This window comes from Oncorhynchus mykiss, chromosome 16, assembly GCF_057628025.1.
Source record: "Oncorhynchus mykiss isolate SJ-2025 chromosome 16, ASM5762802v1, whole genome shotgun sequence".
NCBI classification, from domain to species: Eukaryota; Metazoa; Chordata; class Actinopteri; order Salmoniformes; family Salmonidae; genus Oncorhynchus; species Oncorhynchus mykiss.
Genome location: NC_143037.1, coordinates 76,745,001 through 76,765,115, shown reverse-complemented (window position 1 = coordinate 76,765,115; position 20,115 = coordinate 76,745,001). Strand labels below are relative to the sequence as shown.

Below are 20,115 nucleotides of genomic sequence, written 5' to 3'. Positions count from 1 at the left end.
GCAAAAGACCTGAGACTGGGACGGAGATTTGTCTTCCAACAAGACAATGATCCAAAACATAAAGCAAAATCTACAATGGAATGTTTCAAAAATAAACATATCCAGGTGTTAGAATGGCCAAGTCAAAGTCCAGACCTGAATCCAATCGAGAATCTGTGGAAAGAACTGAAAACTGCTGTTCACAAATGCTCTCCATCCAACCTCACTGAGCTCGAGCTGTTTTGCAAGGAGGAATGGGAAAAAATGTCAGTCTCTCGATGTGCAAAACTGATAGAGACATACCCCAAGCGACTTACAGCTGTAATCGCAGCAAAAGTTGGCGCTACAAAGTATTAACTTAAGGGGGCTGAATAATTTTGCACGCCCAATTTTTCAGTTTTTGATTTGTTAAAAAAGTTTGAAATATCCAATAAATGTCGTTCCACTTCATGATTGTGTCCCACTTGTTGTTGATTCTTCACAAAAAAATACAGTTTTATATCTTTATGTTTGAAGCCTGAAATGTGGCAAAAGGTCGCAAAGTTCAAGGGGGCCGAATACTTTCGCAAGGCACTGTACTACATATACTATCCATGTATTCTACACATATACTACAGATTCTATCCATGTATTCTACACATATACTATATATTCTATCCATGTATTCTACACATATACTATATATTCTATCCATGTATTCTACACATATACTATATATTCTATCCATGTATTCTACAGATATACTACATATACTACATATACTATCCATGTATTCTACTCATATACTACATATACTACATATACTATCCATGTATTCTACACATATACTACATATACTACATATACTATCCATGTATTCTACAGATATACTACATATACTACATATACTATCCATGTATTCTACAGATATACTACATATACTATCCATGTATTCTACAGATATACTACATATTCTATCCATGTATTCTACACATATACTACATATACTATCCATGTATTCTACACATATACTACATATTCTATCCATGTATTCTACAGATATACTACATATTCTATCCATATACTAGATTCTATCCATGTATTCTACACATATACTATATATTCTATCCATGTATTCTACACATATACTACATATACTACATATACTATCCATGTATTCTACACATATACTACATATACTACATATACTATCCATGTATTCTACAGATATACTACATATACTACATATACTATCCATGTATTCTACACATATACTACATATACTATCCATGTATTCTACACATATACTATATATACTATCCATGTATTCTACACATATACTACATATTCTATCCATGTATTCTACACATATACTATATATTCTATCCATGTATTCTACACATATACTATATATTCTATCCATGTATTCTACACATATACTACATATACTACATATACTATCCATGTATTCTACACATATACTACATATACTATCCATGTATTCTACACATATACTACATATACTACATATACTATCCATGTATTCTACACATATACTACATATACTACATATACTATCCATGTATTCTACAGATATACTACATATACTACATATACTATCCATGTATTCTACACATATACTACATATACTATCCATGTATTCTACACATATACTATATATACTATCCATGTATTCTACACATATACTACATATACTACATATACTATCCATGTATTCTACACATATACTACATATACTACATATTCTATCCATGTATTCTACAGATATACTACATATACTACATATACTATCCATGTATTCTACACATATACTACATATACTATCCATGTATTCTACACATATACTATATATACTATCCATGTATTCTACACATATACTACATATTCTATCCATGTATTCTACACATATACTATATATTCTATCCATGTATTCTACACATATACTATATATTCTATCCATGTATTCTACACATATACTATATATTCTATCCATGTATTCTACACATATACTACATATACTATATATTCTATCCATGTATTCTACACATATACTACATATACTACATATACTATCCATGTATTCTACACATATACTACATATACTACATATACTATCCATGTATTCTACAGATATACTACATATACTACATATACTATCCATGTATTCTACACATATACTACATATACTATCCATGTATTCTACACATATGCTATATATACTATCCATGTATTCTACACATATACTACATATACTACATATACTATCCATGTATTCTACACATATACTACATATACTACATATTCTATCCATGTATTCTACAGATATACTACATATACTACATATACTATCCATGTATTCTACACATATACTACATATACTATCCATGTATTCTACACATATACTATATATTCTATCCATGTATTCTACACATATACTACATATACTATCCATGTATTCTACACATATACTATATATTCTACACATATACTATATATTCTACACATATACTATATATTCTACACATACTACATATACTATCCATGTATTCTACACATACTACATATACTATCCATGTAATCTACAGATATACTACATATTCTACACATACTACATATACTATCCATGTATTCTACACATACTACATATACTATCCATGTATTCTACAGATATACTACATATTCTACACATACTACATATACTATCCATGTATTCTACACATACTACATATACTATCCATGTATTCTACAGATATACTACATATTCTACACATACTACATATTCTGTCCATGTATTCTACACATATACTACATATACCACATATTCTATCCATATACTAGATTATATCCATGTATTCTACACATATACTATCAATGTATTCTACACATATACTATCCATGTATTCTACAGATATACTACATATACTCCATATACTATCAATGTATTCTACAGATATACTATATATACTATCCATGTATTCTACACATATACTACATATACTATCCATGTATTCTACAGATATACTACATATACTACATATACTATCCATGTATTCTACAGATATAATACATATACTACATATACTATCCATGTATTCTATAGATATACTACATATACTCCATATACTATCCATGTATTCTACAGATATACTCCATATACTATCCATGTATTCTATAGATATACTACATATACTCCATATACTATCCATGTATTCTACACATATACTCCATATTCTATCCATGTATTCTACACATATACTACATATTCTATCCATGTATTCTATAGATATACTACATATACTCCATATACTATCCATGTATTCTACAGATATAATACATATACTACATATACTATCCATGTATTCTACACATATACTCCATATTCTATCCATGTATTCTACACATATACTACATATTCTATCCATGTATTCTACAGATATACTGCATATACTATCCATGTATTCTACACATATACTACATATTATATCCATGTATTCTACAGATATACTACATATACTATCCATGTATTCTACACATATACTATCAATGTATTCTACAGATATACTACATATACTACATATACTATCCATGTATTCTACACATATACTACATATTCTATCCATGTATTCTACACATATACTATATATACTATCCATGTATTCTACACATATACTATATATACTATCCATGTATTCTACACATATACTACATATTCTATCCATGTATTCTACACATTTACTATCAATGTATTCTACAGATATACTACATATACTACATATACTATCCATGTATTCTACACATATACTATCAATGTATTCTACAGATATACTACATATACTACATATACTATCCATGTATTCTACACATATACTACATATTCTATCCATGTATTCTACATATATACTACATATACTATCCATGTATTCTACACATATACTACATATACTACATATTCTATCCACATACTGTCAATAATGTCTATACATCCCATATATATATACAGTGGGGCAAAAAAGTATTTAGTCAGCCACCAATTGTGCAAGTTCTCCCGCTTAAAAAGATGAGAGAGGAATACGTCATGCTGTTTTTATCAGGTTCTTGCACATCTGTGGCATTTTGTTGTGTGACAAAACTGCACATTTTAGAGTGGCCTTTTATTGTCCCCAGCACAAAGTGCACCTGTGTAATGATCATGCTGTTTTTATCCGGTTCTTGATATGCCACATGTCAGGTGGATGAATTATCTTGGCAATGGAGAAATGCTGACTAACAAGGATGTCAACACATTTTTTTGCACGTTTTAGAGAAATGTTTTATATTCTTTTGTGCATATGGAACATTTCTGGGATGTTGCTCCTGCGGAATTATGTAATGGCTCAACCAATTTCTATCTATCTATGGTACTGCTGCAGAGGCATGCTAAAAATGAACAGCTGTAATGCTTCCTGTATGACTGTGTGAGTCATGAATGCATCCAGAAACTGCTTTGTCATCTGCCCTGCAGTCCCACGTTCTGTGTGTCACAGAGGAGCTAGAGGTCCTTCTTCTCTCTCGGTCCTCCTGTCAAGCAAATAACTGTCGGTCTCATAGTAGTGGACCGTCAATTAACATAAACACATTTAGCATCTCCTGGCTTCCACACAGCCTACAAGCCACTGATGACCTTTGGAACATCTACATTGTAAAAAAAAGTCTAATAAATCCTTGTAATACAGCCTACACCTTCACAATAAATCCATTATTTATTTTAGACAGGTCTAAAGAAACATGATATGAAGAAAATAATATATTTCAGAAGAACAGAATAGCACACTCAGAGTTGTCCTTATGTTAGGGTCCTGATATGGTTAATGTCATGTGGCTGTGGGCTACGACTAGTTCATTTAGCAGACAGGATTTGCTTATAATTCCGTGGCATTATTTTATAGTATTTTATAGTATGAAGAATACAATTGAACAAAGCTGAATAAAATATTTTTTAAAATTCTCCAAGCGATTTGAGGTAGTGCGCACATGCGGCTATTTCTGTTGTTGAGAGGTTAAACAAAGAAATAGGTCCTCCCAAATGCTTCATTTTGTAACGGCCGTCGGTGGTAGAAGGTGAGGACCAAAGCGCAGCGTGGTACTTGTTGATGTTATTTATTTAAAACTGAACAACATCTAACAAAGCAACAAACAAAAAACACAACCGAAACAGCTTCGTCAGGTGCAACACACACTAAACAGAAAGTATAATCACCCACAACTAACAGTGGGAAAACAGGCTACCTAAGTATGGTTCTCAATCAGGGACAAAGATTGACAGCTGCCTCTGATTGGGAACCATACCAGGCCAAACACAGAAATCCCAAATCATAGAAAAAAGAACATAGACAACCCACCCCAACTCACGCCCTGACCAAACTAACAGAAAGACATAACAGAGGAACTAAGGTCAGAACGTGACAAATTTAGAGTTATTAATGTAACATTAGTTGTGATACAAACGTTGGGCTCTATGTTTTGAGGCTGCATGATGCGACTAATGATGATTTGAAAAAGTTTGCTTGAAAGGCACGAGCTCTGCTTAGTTTTTTGCGCAGGCTGTACACACTTCATCAGTCTCTCATTCACAATTTGACAAGCACTTGATAATTCTTAGAATTTCACGGTGGCATCCCCTTTGCGTGGCCGTAATGCCCCCTAAAACAAATACATCCCCTTTGTGTGGCCGTAATGCCCCCTAAAAAAATGAATGCCTTTTGCAGCCAGTGGCTGTTGGGCCCTTTTCCCTGAGTGCTGCGTTGGGCCCTTTTCCCTGAGTGCTGCGTTGGGCCCTTTTCCCTGAGGGCTGCATTGGGCCCTTTTCCCTGAGTGCTGCGTTAGGCCCTTTTCCCTGAGGGTCTGCATTGGGCCCTTTTCCCTGAGTGCTGCGTTGGGCCCTTTTCCCTGAGTGCTGCATTGGGCCCTTTTCCCTGAGGGCTGCGTTGGGCCCTTTTCCCTGAGGGCTGCGTTGGGCCCTTTTCCCTGAGGGCTGCGTTGGGCCCTTTTCCCTGAGGGCTGCGTTGGGCCCTTTTCCCTGAGGGCTGCGTTGGGCCCTTTTCCCTGAGGGCTGCGTTTGGCCCGTTTCCCTGAGGGCTGCGTTTGGCCCTTTTCCCTGAGGGCTGCGTTGGGCCCTTTTCCCTGAGGGCTGCGTTGGGCCCTTTTCCCTGAGTGCTGCATTGGGCCCTTTTCCCTGAGGGCTGCGTTGGGCCCTTTTCCCTGAGGGCTGCGTTGGGCCCTTTTCCCTGAGGGCTGCGTTGGGCCCTTTTCCCTGAGGGCTGCGTTTGGCCCGTTTCCCTGAGGGCTGCGTTGGGCCCTTTTCCCTGAGGGCTGCGTTGGGCCCTTTTCCCTGAGGGCTGCGTTGGGCCCTTTTCCCTGAGGGCTGCGTTTGGCCCTTTTCCCTGAGGGCTGCGTTTGGCCCTTTTCCCTGAGGGCTGCGTTTGGCCCTTTTCCCTGAGGGCTGCGTTGGGCCCTTTTCCCTGAGGGCTGCGTTGGGCCCTTTTCCCTGAGGGCTGCGTTGGGCCCTTTTCCCTGAGGGCTGCGTTTGGCCCTTTTCCCTGAGTGCTGCGTTGGGCCCTTTTCCCTGAGGGCTGCGTTGGGCCCTTTTCCCTGAGGGCTGCGTTGGGCCCTTTTCCCTGAGGGCTGCGTTTGGCCCGTTTCCCTGAGGGCTGCGTTGGGCCCTTTTCCCTGAGGGCTGCATTGGGCCCTTTTCCCTGAGGGCTGCGTTGGGCCCTTTTCCCTGAGGGCTGCGTTGGGCCCTTTTCCCTGAGGGCTGCGTTGGGCCCTTTTCCCTGAGGGCTGCGTTGGGCCCTTTTCCCTGAGGGCTGCGTTGGGCCCTTTTCCCTGAGGGCTGCGTTTGGCCCGTTTCCCTGAGGGCTGCGTTTGGCCCTTTTCCCTGAGGGCTGCGTTGGGCCCTTTTCCCTGAGGGCTGCGTTGGGCCCTTTTCCCTGAGTGCTGCATTGGGCCCTTTTCCCTGAGGGCTGCGTTGGGCCCTTTTCCCTGAGGGCTGCGTTGGGCCCTTTTCCCTGAGGGCTGCGTTGGGCCCTTTTCCCTGAGGGCTGCGTTTGGCCCGTTTCCCTGAGGGCTGCGTTGGGCCCTTTTCCCTGAGGGCTGCGTTGGGCCCTTTTCCCTGAGGGCTGCGTTGGGCCCTTTTCCCTGAGGGCTGCGTTTGGCCCTTTTCCCTGAGGGCTGCGTTTGGCCCTTTTCCCTGAGGGCTGCGTTTGGCCCTTTTCCCTGAGGGCTGCGTTGGGCCCTTTTCCCTGAGGGCTGCGTTGGGCCCTTTTCCCTGAGGGCTGCGTTGGGCCCTTTTCCCTGAGGGCTGCGTTTGGCCCTTTTCCCTGAGTGCTGCGTTGGGCCCTTTTCCCTGAGGGCTGCGTTGGGCCCTTTTCCCTGAGGGCTGCGTTGGGCCCTTTTCCCTGAGGGCTGCGTTTGGCCCGTTTCCCTGAGGGCTGCGTTGGGCCCTTTTCCCTGAGGGTTGCATTGGGCCCTTTTCCCTGAGGGCTGCGTTGGGCCATTTTCCCTGAGTGCTGCGCACTCTGAAGCACCTCTCACTCACATGGTTCTCCATCACGTGACCAGGTTTTTCTCACAGGCTACAAGTGAAGACAGACACATCAGGGACGCAAATGCGTGCGTCCTCATCCAATTCCGAAGGTGCATACTGAAGATATTGGAACTACTCAACAAGATGAGGTGGCCTAACGAACAGGAAAAGCACAAGCCTATGTCAATCTACTTTTCCCGCATAGTACAACAGTTGACTTATTCTATTCTGTGTGAGAAATAAATATTCCAAACATAGTCTGGGAGAGTTGTGGGATGCGATAGATCCCAAATTAATACAACCACGAGCGTCAAAAACAAACACCCACAAACCAAAAGTGAAACCCAGGCTACCTAAGTATGATTCTCAATCAGAGACAACTAACGACACGTGCCTCTGAGAACCATACTAGGCTGAACTCAAAACCCCAACATATAAAAACACACATAGACTGCCCACCCCAACTCACGCCCTGACCATACTAAATAAAGACAAAACAAAGGAAATGAAATTCAGAACGTGACAGTAGGCCTAGCCTATAGAAAGCTGATGGGATCCACTTCTTTTTAGTAGAGGCCATCACTCTGTTTTCTCACATAGCCGATAGAAATGTTGCACAACATGAGCTCCTGGTCTCTCGTGAAGTGTTTGATTTAGATTTTCAATTACAGAGGGACAATAGAGTGCTGAGTACCAGGCAGTTAATTAAGCAAGTTTGGTAGACTACTAATGACCATCAGCAGCATCAGAGCTTGGAGAAGCCTAATTACCGTGACTAAACGGTCACGTGGAATTTGACTGCCTTCATGACTCGTGACCGCCGGTGTGGCGGTAATACGGTCACCGCAACAGCCATATGTGTAACCCTTTCCCACGTTCTCTCACACAGAGGAGTTAGCTAGGCTCTTTCCCTGGACCCTCGTCCTCAACCTTCTCAGTCCTCACCCTTTCTAACCCTCTGTGTGAGGCACCCTCCGTCCTCAACCTTCTCAGTCCTCACCCTTTCTAACCCTCTGTGTGAGGCACCCTCGTCCTCAACCTTCTCAGTCCTCACCCTTTCTAACCCTCTGTGTGAGGCACCCTCGTCCTCAACCTTCTCAGTCCTCACCCTTTCTAACCCTCTGTGTGAGGCACCCTCGTCCTCAACCTTCTCAGTCCTCACCCTTCCTAACCCTCTGTCTGAGGCACCCTTGTCCTCAACCTTCTCAGTCCTCACCCTTCCTAACCCTCTGTGTGAGGCACCCTCGTCCTCAACCTTCTCAGTCCTCACCCTTCCCAACCCTCTGTGTGAGGCACCCTCGTCCTCAACCTTCTCAGTCCTCTCACCCGCTCCACATCCCTGTCCTCTTTAATTGCTGCATCCTGATACACTGACTTTGCTATGATATAAATAACAAGGAGAAACAACACAGGAGAAACACAGAGAGAAGGAATCAGTTAGAATTAGTCCCCCCCCACATGTTTCTCAGGCTCCATCTGATTAGTGTGCTAGAGAACGAACTCTGATTTTAGGGCCTTCACCTCTCACTGACATCATCACAGACAGACAGACACACACACACAGACAAGCACACACACAGAGAAGAGCACAAGCACACACACACGCGCACAAAGACACTCACACACACACACTCCAGCACAAAACTGCAACTTGATTTTTCTCTCTCGCTTTGTCTTTGTAGTATAAAGAGAGGACATGGTGTTTAGGAGAGGAGAGAGGACATGGTGTTTAGGAGGGGAGAGAGGAGAGATGACATTGTGTTTGGGAGAGAGGAGAGAGGACATGGTGTTTAGGAGGGGAGAGAGGAGAGAGGACATGGTGTTTGGGAAAGGAGAGAGGACATGGTGTTTAGGAAAGGAGAGAGGACATGGTGTTTAGGAGAGGAGAGAGGACATGGTGTTTAGGAGGGGAGAGAGGAGAGAGGACATGGTGTTTAGGAGAGGAGAGAGGACATGGTGTTTAGGAGAGGAGAGAGGACATGGTGTTTAGGAGAGGAGAGAGGACATGGTGTTTATAGGAGAGGAGAGAGGACATGGTGTTTAGGAGATGAGGCACACATAGACTCAACTCCCAGACAGTAATTAGGGGACGAGGGAGGCAGACATAGGACAAAGGGCTGCATTTTGGATGCTGACTAGTCTAAAACCTCTCCACGTTTAGTCGTTTAGCTTTCAGTAGTGAGTGAATACATCTTCATACTGGTACCCTGTGGGAATCGAACCGACAACCCTGGCGTTGTAAGTGCCATGCTCTACCAACTGAGCTACATGGAACAACTTCTAAGTGCTTCACAATCTACAGACATGGTTCAGGCTGTCATAACTCCAAACGTAATTTAACAACCATACACTCCCTCCTGTGTCTGGAACTATCTCTCTCTGTCTCTCTCCTGTGTCTGGAACTATCTCTCTGTCTCTCTGCTGTGTCTGGAACTATCTCTGTCTCTCTCCTGTGTCTGGAACTATCTCTCTGTCTTGTCTCTCTGCTGTGTCTGGAACTATCTCTCTGTCTCTCTGCTGTGTCTGGAACTATCTCTCTGTCTCTCTCCTGTGTCTGGAACTATCTCTCTGTCTCTCTCCTGTGTCTGGAACTATCTCTCTGTCTCTCTCCTGTGTCTGGAACTATCTCTGTCTCTCTCCTGTGTCTGGAACTATCTCTCTGTCTTGTCTCTCTGCTGTGTCTGGAACTATCTCTCTGTCTCTCTCCTGTGTCTGGAACTATCTCTCTGTCTCTCTCATGTGTCTGGAACTATCTCTCTGTCTCTCTCCTGTGTCTGGAACTATCTCTCTGTCTCTCTCCTGTGTCTGGAACAATCCCTCTGTCTCTCTCCTGTGTCTGGAACTATCTCTCTGTCTCTCTCCTGTGTCTGGAACTATCTCTCTGTCTCTCTCCTGTGTCTGGAACTATCCCTCTGTCTCTCTCCTGTGTCTGGAACTATCTCTCTGTCTCTCTCCTGTGTCTGGAACTATCTCCCTGTCTCTCTCCTGTGTCTGGAACTATCTCTGTCTCTCTCCTGTGTCTGGAACTATCTCTCTGTCTCTCTCCTGTGTCTGGAACTATCTCTGTCTCTCTCCTGTGTCTGGAACTATCTCTCTGTCTCTCTGCTGTGTCTGGAACTATCTCTCTGTCTCTCTCCTGTGTCTGGAACTATCTCTCTGTCTCTCTGCTGTGTCTGGAACTATCTCTCTTGTGGAGCTCTCCTCTCCTTTTACTTACTGTTAAATGGCATGGGGTTGATGAGACTCTGAAGCTCTAAAATCATAATAATCTCTCTCTCTCTCTCTTTCGCTCCCACTTCCTCTCTCTCTCTCTTGCTCCCACTTCCTCTCTCTCTCTCTCTCTCTCTCTCTCTCTCTCGCTCCCACTTCCTCTCCCTCTTTTCAGTGACCCCAAATTGGACAGACGTAGACATTCATCCGGGAACATCTCTACCACTCTGGAGATGCTGCCAGGCCTGGAGGGGTTTGAACAGGAACCCTACGTCAAGGTAAATTCTACATTAGATTATATTCTAGGGGGGTGCCCCCAAAACTAGAGATGTTTTAAATTATATTGCAGGGGGGTGCCTACAAAACTAGAGATGTCTTAGATTATATTGCAGGGGGGTGCCCACAAAACTAGAGATGTCTTAGATTATATTCTAGGGGGGTGCCCCCAAAACTAGAGATGTCTTAGATTATATTCCAGGGGGGGGGGGGTGCCCCCAAAACTAGAGATGTCTTAGATTATATTCCGGGGGGTTCCCCCAAAACTAGAGATGTCTTAGATTATATTCCAGGGGGGGGGGGGGGGTGCCCCCAAAACTAGAGATGTCTTAGATTATATTCCGGGGGGTTCCCCCAAAACTAGAGATGTCTTAGATTATATTCCAGGGGGGGGGGGGTGCCCCCAAAACTAGAGATGTCTTAGATTATATTCCAGGGGGGGAGGGCCCCCAAAACTAGAGATGTCTTAGATTATATTCCAGGGGGGGGGGGGCCCCCAAAACTAGAGATGTCTTAGATTATATTCCAGGGGGGGGGGGGGGGGGCCCAAAACTATAGATGTCTTAGATTATATTCCAGGGGGGGAGGGCCCCCAAAACTAGAGATGTCTTAGATTATATTCCAGGGGGGGGGGGGGCCCCCAAAACTAGAGATGTCTTAGATTATATTCCAGGGGGGGAGGGCCCCCAAAACTAGAGATGTCTTAGATTATATTCCAGGGGGGGAGGGCCCCCAAAACTAGAGATGTCTTAGATTATATTCCAGGGGGGGGAGGGCCCCCAAAACTAGAGATGTCTTAGATTATATTCCAGGGGGGGGGGCAAAACTAGAGATGTCTTAGATTATATTCCCCAAAACAGACACAGGAGGTAAAAATACTTGAAAGTACTACTTAAGTTGTTTTTTTTTGGGGGGGGGGGATACCTCTACTTAACTATTTATATTTTTACTTCACTACATTCCTAAAGACAATTCGGTACTTTTTACTCCATACGTTTTACCTGACACCCAAAAGTACTCGTTACATTTTGAATGCTTAGCAGGTCAAGAAAATGGTCTAATTCACGCACTTATCAAGAGAACCTCCCTGGTTATCCCTACTGTCTCTGATCTGGAGGACTCACTAAACAGAGAACATTCATGGTCGTCCCTACTGCCTCTGATCTGGAGGACTCACTAAACAGAGAACATCCCTGGTCGTCCCTACTGCCTCTGATCTGGAGGACTCACTAAACAGAGAACATCCCTGGTCATCCCTACTGTCTCTGATCTGGAGGACTCACTAAACAGAGAACATCCCTGGTCATCCCTACTGCCTTTGATCTGGCAGACTCACTAAACAGAGGACATCCCTGGTCGTCCCTACTGCCTCTGATCTGGAGGACTCACTAAACAGAGAACATCCCTGGTCATCCTCTACTGCCTCTGATCTGGCAGACTCACTAAACAGAGAACATCCCTGGTCATCCCTACTGCCTCTGATCTGGAGGACTCACTAAACAGAGAACATCCCTGGTCGTCCCTACTGCCTCTGATCTGGAGGACTCACTAAACAGAGAACATCCCTGGTCATCCCTACTGCCTCTGATCTGGAGGACTCATTAAACAGAGAACATCTCTGGTCGTCCCTACTGCCTCTGATCTGGTGTACTCACTAAACAGAGAACATCCCTGGTCATCCCTACTGCCTCTGATCTGGAGGACTCACTAAACAGAGAACATCCCTGGTCAGCCCTACTGCCTCTGATCTGGAGGACTCACTAAACAGAGAACATCCCTGGTGGACTCACTAAACAGAGAACATTCATGGTCGTCCCTACTGCCTCTGATCTGGAGGACTCACTAAACAGAGAACATCCCTGGTCATCCCTACTGCCTCTGATCTGGAGGACTCACTAAACAGAGAACATCTCTGGTCGTCCCTACTGCCTCTGATCTGGTGGACTCACTAAACAGAGAACATCCCTGGTCATCCCTACTGCCTCTGATCTGGAGGACTCACTAAACAGAGAACATCCCTGGTCAGCCCTACTGCCTCTGATCTGGAGGACTCACTAAACAGAGAACATCCCTGGTGGACTCACTAAACAGAGAACATTCATGGTCGTCCCTACTGCCTCTGATCTGGAGGACTCACTAAACAGAGAACATCCCTGGTCATCCCTACTGCCTCTGATCTGGAGGACTCACTAAACAGAGAACATCCCTGGTGGACTCACTAAATAGAGAACATTCATGGTCGTCCCTACTGCCTCTGATCTGGAGGACTCACTAAACAGAGAACATCCCTGGTCGTCCCTACTGCCTCTGATCTGGCAGACTCACTAAACAGAGAACATCCCTGGTCATCCCTACTTCCTCTGATCTGGAGGACTCACTAAACAGAGAACATCCCTGGTCATCCCTACTGCCTCTGATCTGGCAGACTCACTAAACAGAGAACCTCCCTGGTCATCCCTACTGCCTCTGATCTGGCAGACTCACTAAACAGAGAACCTCTCTGGTCATCCCTACTGCCTCTGATCTGGCAGACTCACTAAACAGAGAACCTCCCTGGTCATCCCTACTGCCTCTGATCTGGAGGACTCACTAAACAGAGAACATCCCTGGTCATCTCTACTGCCTCTGATCTGGCGGACTCACTAAACAGAGAACATCCCTGGTCGTCCCTATTGCCTCTGATCTGGAGGACTCACTAAACAGAGAACATCCCTGGTCGTCCCTACTGCCTCTGATCTGGAGGACTCACTAAACAGTGAATATCCCTGGTCATCTCTACAGCCTCTGATCTGGAGGACTCACTAAACAGAGAACATCCCTGGTCATCCCTACTGCCTCTGATCTGGAGGACTCACTAAACAGAGAACATCCCTGGTCATCCCTACTGCCTCTGATCTGGAGGACTCACTAAACAGAGAACATCCCTGGTCATCCCTACTACCTCTGATCTGGAGGACTCACTAAACAGAGAACATCCCTGGTCATCCCTACTGCCTCTGATCTGGAGGACTCACTAAACAGAGAACATCCCTGGTCGTCCCTACTGCCTCTGATCTGGAGGACTCACTAAACAGAGAACATCCCTGGTCATCCCTACTGCCTCTGATCTGGAGGACTCACTAAACACATCCTTCGTTTGTCAATTATGTCTGAGATAACCCTGTGGCCTTGGCGATCCGTAAATACATATTTTTTTAAATGGAAAAAGTGGCCGTCTGGTTTGCTTAATGTGGGGAAGTTAAAATGATTTATACTTGTACTTTAAGTATATTTTAGCAATTACAATTACTTGTTTTATTAAATTATATTTTATTTAACTAGGCAAGTCAGTTTTAGCAAAAAACAATGGGTTAACAGTGGGTTCATGAGCAGAATGATAGGTTTTTAGCTTGTCAGCTCAGGGATTTGATCTTGCTACCTTTCGGTTACAAATCCAACGCTCTAACCACTAGGCTACCTGCCGCCCCAATATCAGTCCACAGAGTTAGGAACTATACTGCACCGTGCTGTTTCACACTGTGCTGTTTTACTGTGCTACGCTAGACTGTGTATTGTTGTCCGTATCACTTGTTTTTTTCCTGCTCCCCTCGTGGCGTTGAACATCCATCTCCTGTATGACTTATTGATTGATTGATTGATTGATTGACCTCCCCAGACGGTATCGTACGCCCAGTTCCTCCACCCGACCAATGCTCTGGTCCGCCAGAAGACTGCCTCGGTGGACATCACCCTGCAGGTGCCCCTCACCCTGCAAGTGCCCCTCACCCAGGTGACCCGGAACAGCATCCCCAGAAACTACACCCCGACTAGGCTGAACTCCAATGTGGGACTGGATTTAGGTATTTGACCCCGGTTGTGTTGTAGGAATGGATGTTGGTTGAACCTTTAGCAATACATTCCTGGTCCATCAGAGGGCGGAATGGAGCTTTTATCACGTTGTGGACTGTCTGTACCTGCTTTCCACGGGGTTATGACCTCTACTGTACCTGCTTTCCACAGGGTTATGACCTCTACTGTACCTGCTTTCCACAGGGTTATGACCTCTACTGTACCTGCTTTCCACAGGGTTATGACCTCTACTGTACCTGCTTTCCACGGGGTTATGACCTCTACTGTACCTGCTTTCCACGGGGTTATGACCTCTACTGTACCTGCTTTCCACGGGGTTATGACCTCTACTGTACCTGCTTTCCACAGGGTTATGACCTCTACTGTACCTGCTTTCCACAGGGTTATGACCTCTACTGTACCTGCTTTCCACAGGGTTATGACCTCTACTGTACCTGCTTTCCACAGAGTTATGACCTCTACCTGCTTTCCACAGGGTTATGACCTCTACTGTACCTGCTTTCCACAGGGTTATGACCTCTACTGCACCATGCTACCATGCTAGTTCTACTGTACCATGCTGGTTCTACTGTACCATGCTGGTTCTACTGTACCATGCTGGTACTACTGCACCATGCTACCATGCTGGTTCTACTGTACCATGCTGGTTCTACTGCACCATGCTACCATGCTGGTTCTACTGTACCATGCTGGTTCTACTGCACCATTCTGGTACTACTGCACCATGCTACCATGCTGGTTCTACTGTACCATGCTGGTTCTACTGCACCATGCTACCATGCTGGTTCTACTGCACCATGCTACCATGCTGGTTCTACTGTACCATGCTGGTTCTACTGTACCATGCTGGTTCTAATGTACCATGCTGGTACTACTGCACCATGCTACCATGCTGGTTCTACTGTACCATGCTGGTTCTACTGCACCATGCTACCATGCTGGTTCTACTGCACCATGCTACCATGCTGGTTCTACTGTACCATGCTGGTTCTACTGCACCATGCTACCATGCTGGTTCAACTGCACCATGCTACCATGCTGGTTTTACTGCACCATGCTACCATGCTGGTTCTACTGCACCATGCTACCATGCTGGTTTTACTGCACCATGCTACCATGCTGGTTCAACTGCACCAGGCTACCATGCTGGTCCTTCTGACCCAGGCTACCATGCTGGTCCTTCTGACCCAGGCTACCATGCTGGTCCTTCTGACCCAGGCTACCATGCTGGTTCAACTGCACCATGCTACCATGCTGGTCCTTCTGACCCAGGCTACCATGCTGGTCCTTCTGACCCAGGCTACCATGCTGGTCCTTCTGACCCAGGCTACCATGCTTGTTCAACTGCACCATGCTACCATGCTGGTCCTTCTGACCCAGGCTACCATGCTGTTCCTTCTGACCCAGGCTACCATGCTGGTCCTTCTGACCCAGGCTACCATGCTGGTCCTTCTGACCCAGGCTACCATGCTGGTTCAACTGCACCATGCTACCATGCTGGTCCTTCTGACCCAGGCTACCATGCTGGTCCTTCTGACCCAGGCTACCATGCTGGTCCTTCTGACCCAGGCTACCATGCTGGTCCTTCGGACCCAGGCTACCATGCTGGTTCAACTGCACCATGCTACCATGCTGGTCCTTCTGACCCAGGCTACCATGCTGGTCCTTCTGACCCAGGCTACCATGCTGGTCCTTCTGACCCAGGCTACCATGCTGGTTCAACTGCACCATGCTACCATGCTGGTCCTTCTGACCCAGGCTACCATGCTGGTCCTTCTGACCCAGGCTACCATGCTGGTCCTTCTGACCCAGGCTACCATGCTTGTTCAACTGCACCATGCTACCATGCTGGTCCTTCTGACCCAGGCTACCATGCTGTTCCTTCTGACCCAGGCTACCATGCTGGTCCTTCTGACCCAGGCTACCATGCTGGTCCTTCTGACCCAGGCTACCATGCTGGTTCAACTGCACCATGCTACCATGCTGGTCCTTCTGACCCAGGCTACCATGCTGGTCCTTCTGACCCAGGCTACCATGCTGGTCCTTCTGACCCAGGCTACCATGCTGGTCCTTCGGACCCAGGCTACCATGCTGGTTCAACTGCACCATGCTACCATGCTGGTCCTTCTGACCCAGGCTACCATGCTGGTCCTTCTGACCCAGGCTACCATGCTGGTCCTTCTGACCCAGGCTACCATGCTAGTCCTTCTGATCCAGGCCACCATGCTGGTCCTTCTGACCCAGGCTACCATGCTGGTCCTTCTGACCGAGGCTACCATGCTGGTCCTTCTGACCCAGGCTACCATGCTGGTCCTTCTGACCCAGGCTACCATGCTGGTTCAACTGCACCATGATACCATGCTGGTCCTTCTGACCCAGGCTACCATGCTGGTCCTTCTGACCCAGGCTACCATGCTGGTCCTTCTGACCCAGGCTACCATGCTGGTCCTTCTGACCCAGGCTACCATGCTGGTTCAACTGCACCATGCTACCATGCTGGTCCTTCTGACCCAGGCTACCATGCTGGTCCTTCTGACCCAGGCTACCATGCTGGTCCTTCTGACCCAGGCTACCATGCTGGTCCTTCTGACCCAGGCTACCATGCTGGTCCTTCTGACCCAGGCTACCATGCTGGTCCTTCTGACCCAGGCTACCATGCTGGTCCTTCTGACCCAGGCTACCATGCTGGTTCAACTGCACCATGCTACCATGCTGGTCCTTCTGACCCAGGCTACCATGCTGGTCCTTCTGACCCAGGCTACCATGCTCGTCCTTCTGATCCAGGCCACCATGCTGGTCCTTCTGACCCAGGCTACCATGCTGGTCCTTCTGACCCAGGCTACCATGCTGGTCCTTCTGACCCAGGCTACCATGCTAGTCCTTCTGATCCAGGCCACCATGCTGGTCCTTCTGACCCAGGCTACCATGCCTGTCCTTCTGACCCAGGCTACCATGCTAGTCCTTCTGATCCAGGCCACCATGCTGGTCCTTCTGACCCAGGCTACCATGCTGGTCCTTCTGACCCAGGCTACCATGCTGGTCCTTCTGACCCAGGCTACCATGCTGGTCCTTCTGACCCAGGCCAGTGGTAGAATGTGATGGAGAAGAGAGAGAGAGAACATTCTGATTCATCCACCTCTGATGAATCACAGTGAATAACAGTGGGGTGTTGCTGCTCAGGTCTAGATAGTGAAATTGAATTTCAAATTGAAACGGCGAGAGAGTGTCTGACTTCTCCTCCTCATCTCTGCACTGAGAGACAGACTGTCAGCACCCGTCAGTGATCAGCATGGCCTGTGTGAGAGAGGGAGCGTGTGAGGGGATCTTCTTGTGCGTGTGTGTCAGTCACATTACCACAGATGGTGATAATAATGTGTTCTCCTCCCCACTCTTTCTTCCCTATATCCATGGGTCTGATTTAGCAACACTTTGTTAACTAGCAACACACAGCTGGGTGTGTGTGTGTGTGTGTGTGTGTGTGTGTGATGCGCTAGCTGTTAGTTATTCTGTGTTGCCACGGTGACCGGGGACAGATACCAGCCACAGTTATTCTGTGTTGCCAGGGTGACGGGGACAGATCCCAGAGACAGTTATTCTGTGTTGCCAGGGTGACGGGGACAGATCCCAGAGACAGTTATTCTGTGTTGCCAGGTGACCGGGGACAGATACCAGAGACAGTTATTCATTGTTGCCAAGGTGACCCGGACAGATCCCAGACACAAATGGTACCCTATTCCCTTTGTAGTGCACACTACTTTTGACCAGAGCGCATAGGGAATAGGGTGCACACTACTTTTGACCAGAGCGCATAGGGAATAGGGTGCACACTACTTTTGACCAGAGCGCATAGGGATTAGGGTGCCATTTGGGACTCAGTTGGCCCCAGGAGTGTTGCCAACACTGATATCCAGGTGAATTGTGGGTCAACAGTAATGTCACACACAGTGTGGATGACTACAGACCTGGTAGCTGGTGTAACTGTCATATGTGTGTGGTTCTCCTGGCTGTCTCTCTGTCTGTGGAGGACTTTATTAATGATATGTGGTTCTCCTGGCTGTCTCTCTGTCTGTGGAGGAATTTATGAATGATGTGTGGTTCTCCTGGCTGTGTCTCTGTCTGTGGAGGAATTTATTAATGATGTGTGGTTCTCCTGGCTGTGTCTCTGTCTGTGGAGGAATTTATTAATGATGTGTGGTTCTCCTGGCTGTGTCTCTGTCTGTGGAGGAATTTATTAATGATGTGTGGTTCTCCTGGCTGTGTCTCTGTCTGTGGAGGACTTTATTAATGATGTGTGTGGTTCTCCTGGCTGTGTCTCTGTCTGTGGAGGAATTTATGAATGATGTGTGGTTCTCCTGGCTGTGTCTCTGTCTGTGGAGGAATTTATGAATGATGTGTGGTTCTCCTGGCTGTGTCTCTGTCTGTGGAGGAATTTATTAATGATGTGTGGTTCTCCTGGCTGTGTCTCTGTCTGTGGAGGACTTTATTAATGATGTGTGTGGTTCTCCTGGCTGTGTCTCTGTCTGTGGAGGACTTTATTAATGATGTGTGGTTCTCCTGGCTGTGTCTCTGTCTGTGGAGGAATTTATGAATGATGTGTGGTTCTCCTGGCTGTGTCTCTGTCTGTGGAGGAATTTATGAATGATGTGTGGTTCTCCTGGCTGTGTCTCTGTCTGTGGAGGAATTTATGAATGATGTGTGGTTCTCCTGGCTGTGTCTCTGTCTGTGGAGGAATTTATGAATGATGTGTGGTTCTCCTGGCTGTGTCTCTGTCTGTGGAGGAATGCATGAATGATGTGTGTGGTTCTCCTGGCTGTGTCTCTGTCTGTGGAGGACTTCATGAATGATGTGTGGTTCTCCTGACTGTCTCTCTGTCTGTGGAGGACTTCATGAATGATGTGTGTGGTTCTCCTGACTGTGTCTCTGTCTGTGGAGGACTTCATGAATGATGTGTGGTTCTCCTGACTGTCTCTCTGTCTGTGGAGGACTTTATGAATGATGTGTGTGGTTCTCCTGACTGTCTCTCTGTCTGTGGAGGACTTTATGAATGATGTGTGTGGTTCTCCTGACTGTCTCTCTGTCTGTGGAGGACTTTATTAAATATGTGTGTGGTTCTCCTGGTTGTCTCTGTCTGTGGAGGACTTTATTAATGATGTGTGTGGTTCTCCTGACTGTCTCTCTGTCTGTGGAGGACGTCATGAATGATGTGTGTGGTTCTCCTGACTGTCTCTCTGTCTGTGGAG

General features: G+C 45.8%; 1 protein-coding gene across 1 annotated transcript in view; it reads left to right on the top strand.

Annotated features, from left to right (window-relative positions):
* LOC110510377 (CDK5 and ABL1 enzyme substrate 2) overlaps positions 1-20,115 on the top strand; it is a 102,101-nt gene that overhangs the window by 50,758 nt on the left and 31,228 nt on the right. Inside the window, exons 4-5 of the mRNA XM_036947799.2 lie at positions 10,926-11,028; positions 14,682-14,865. Coding sequence (XP_036803694.2) covers positions 10,926-11,028; positions 14,682-14,865 — 287 coding nt within the window. The remainder of the gene's footprint in view (positions 1-10,925; positions 11,029-14,681; positions 14,866-20,115) is intronic.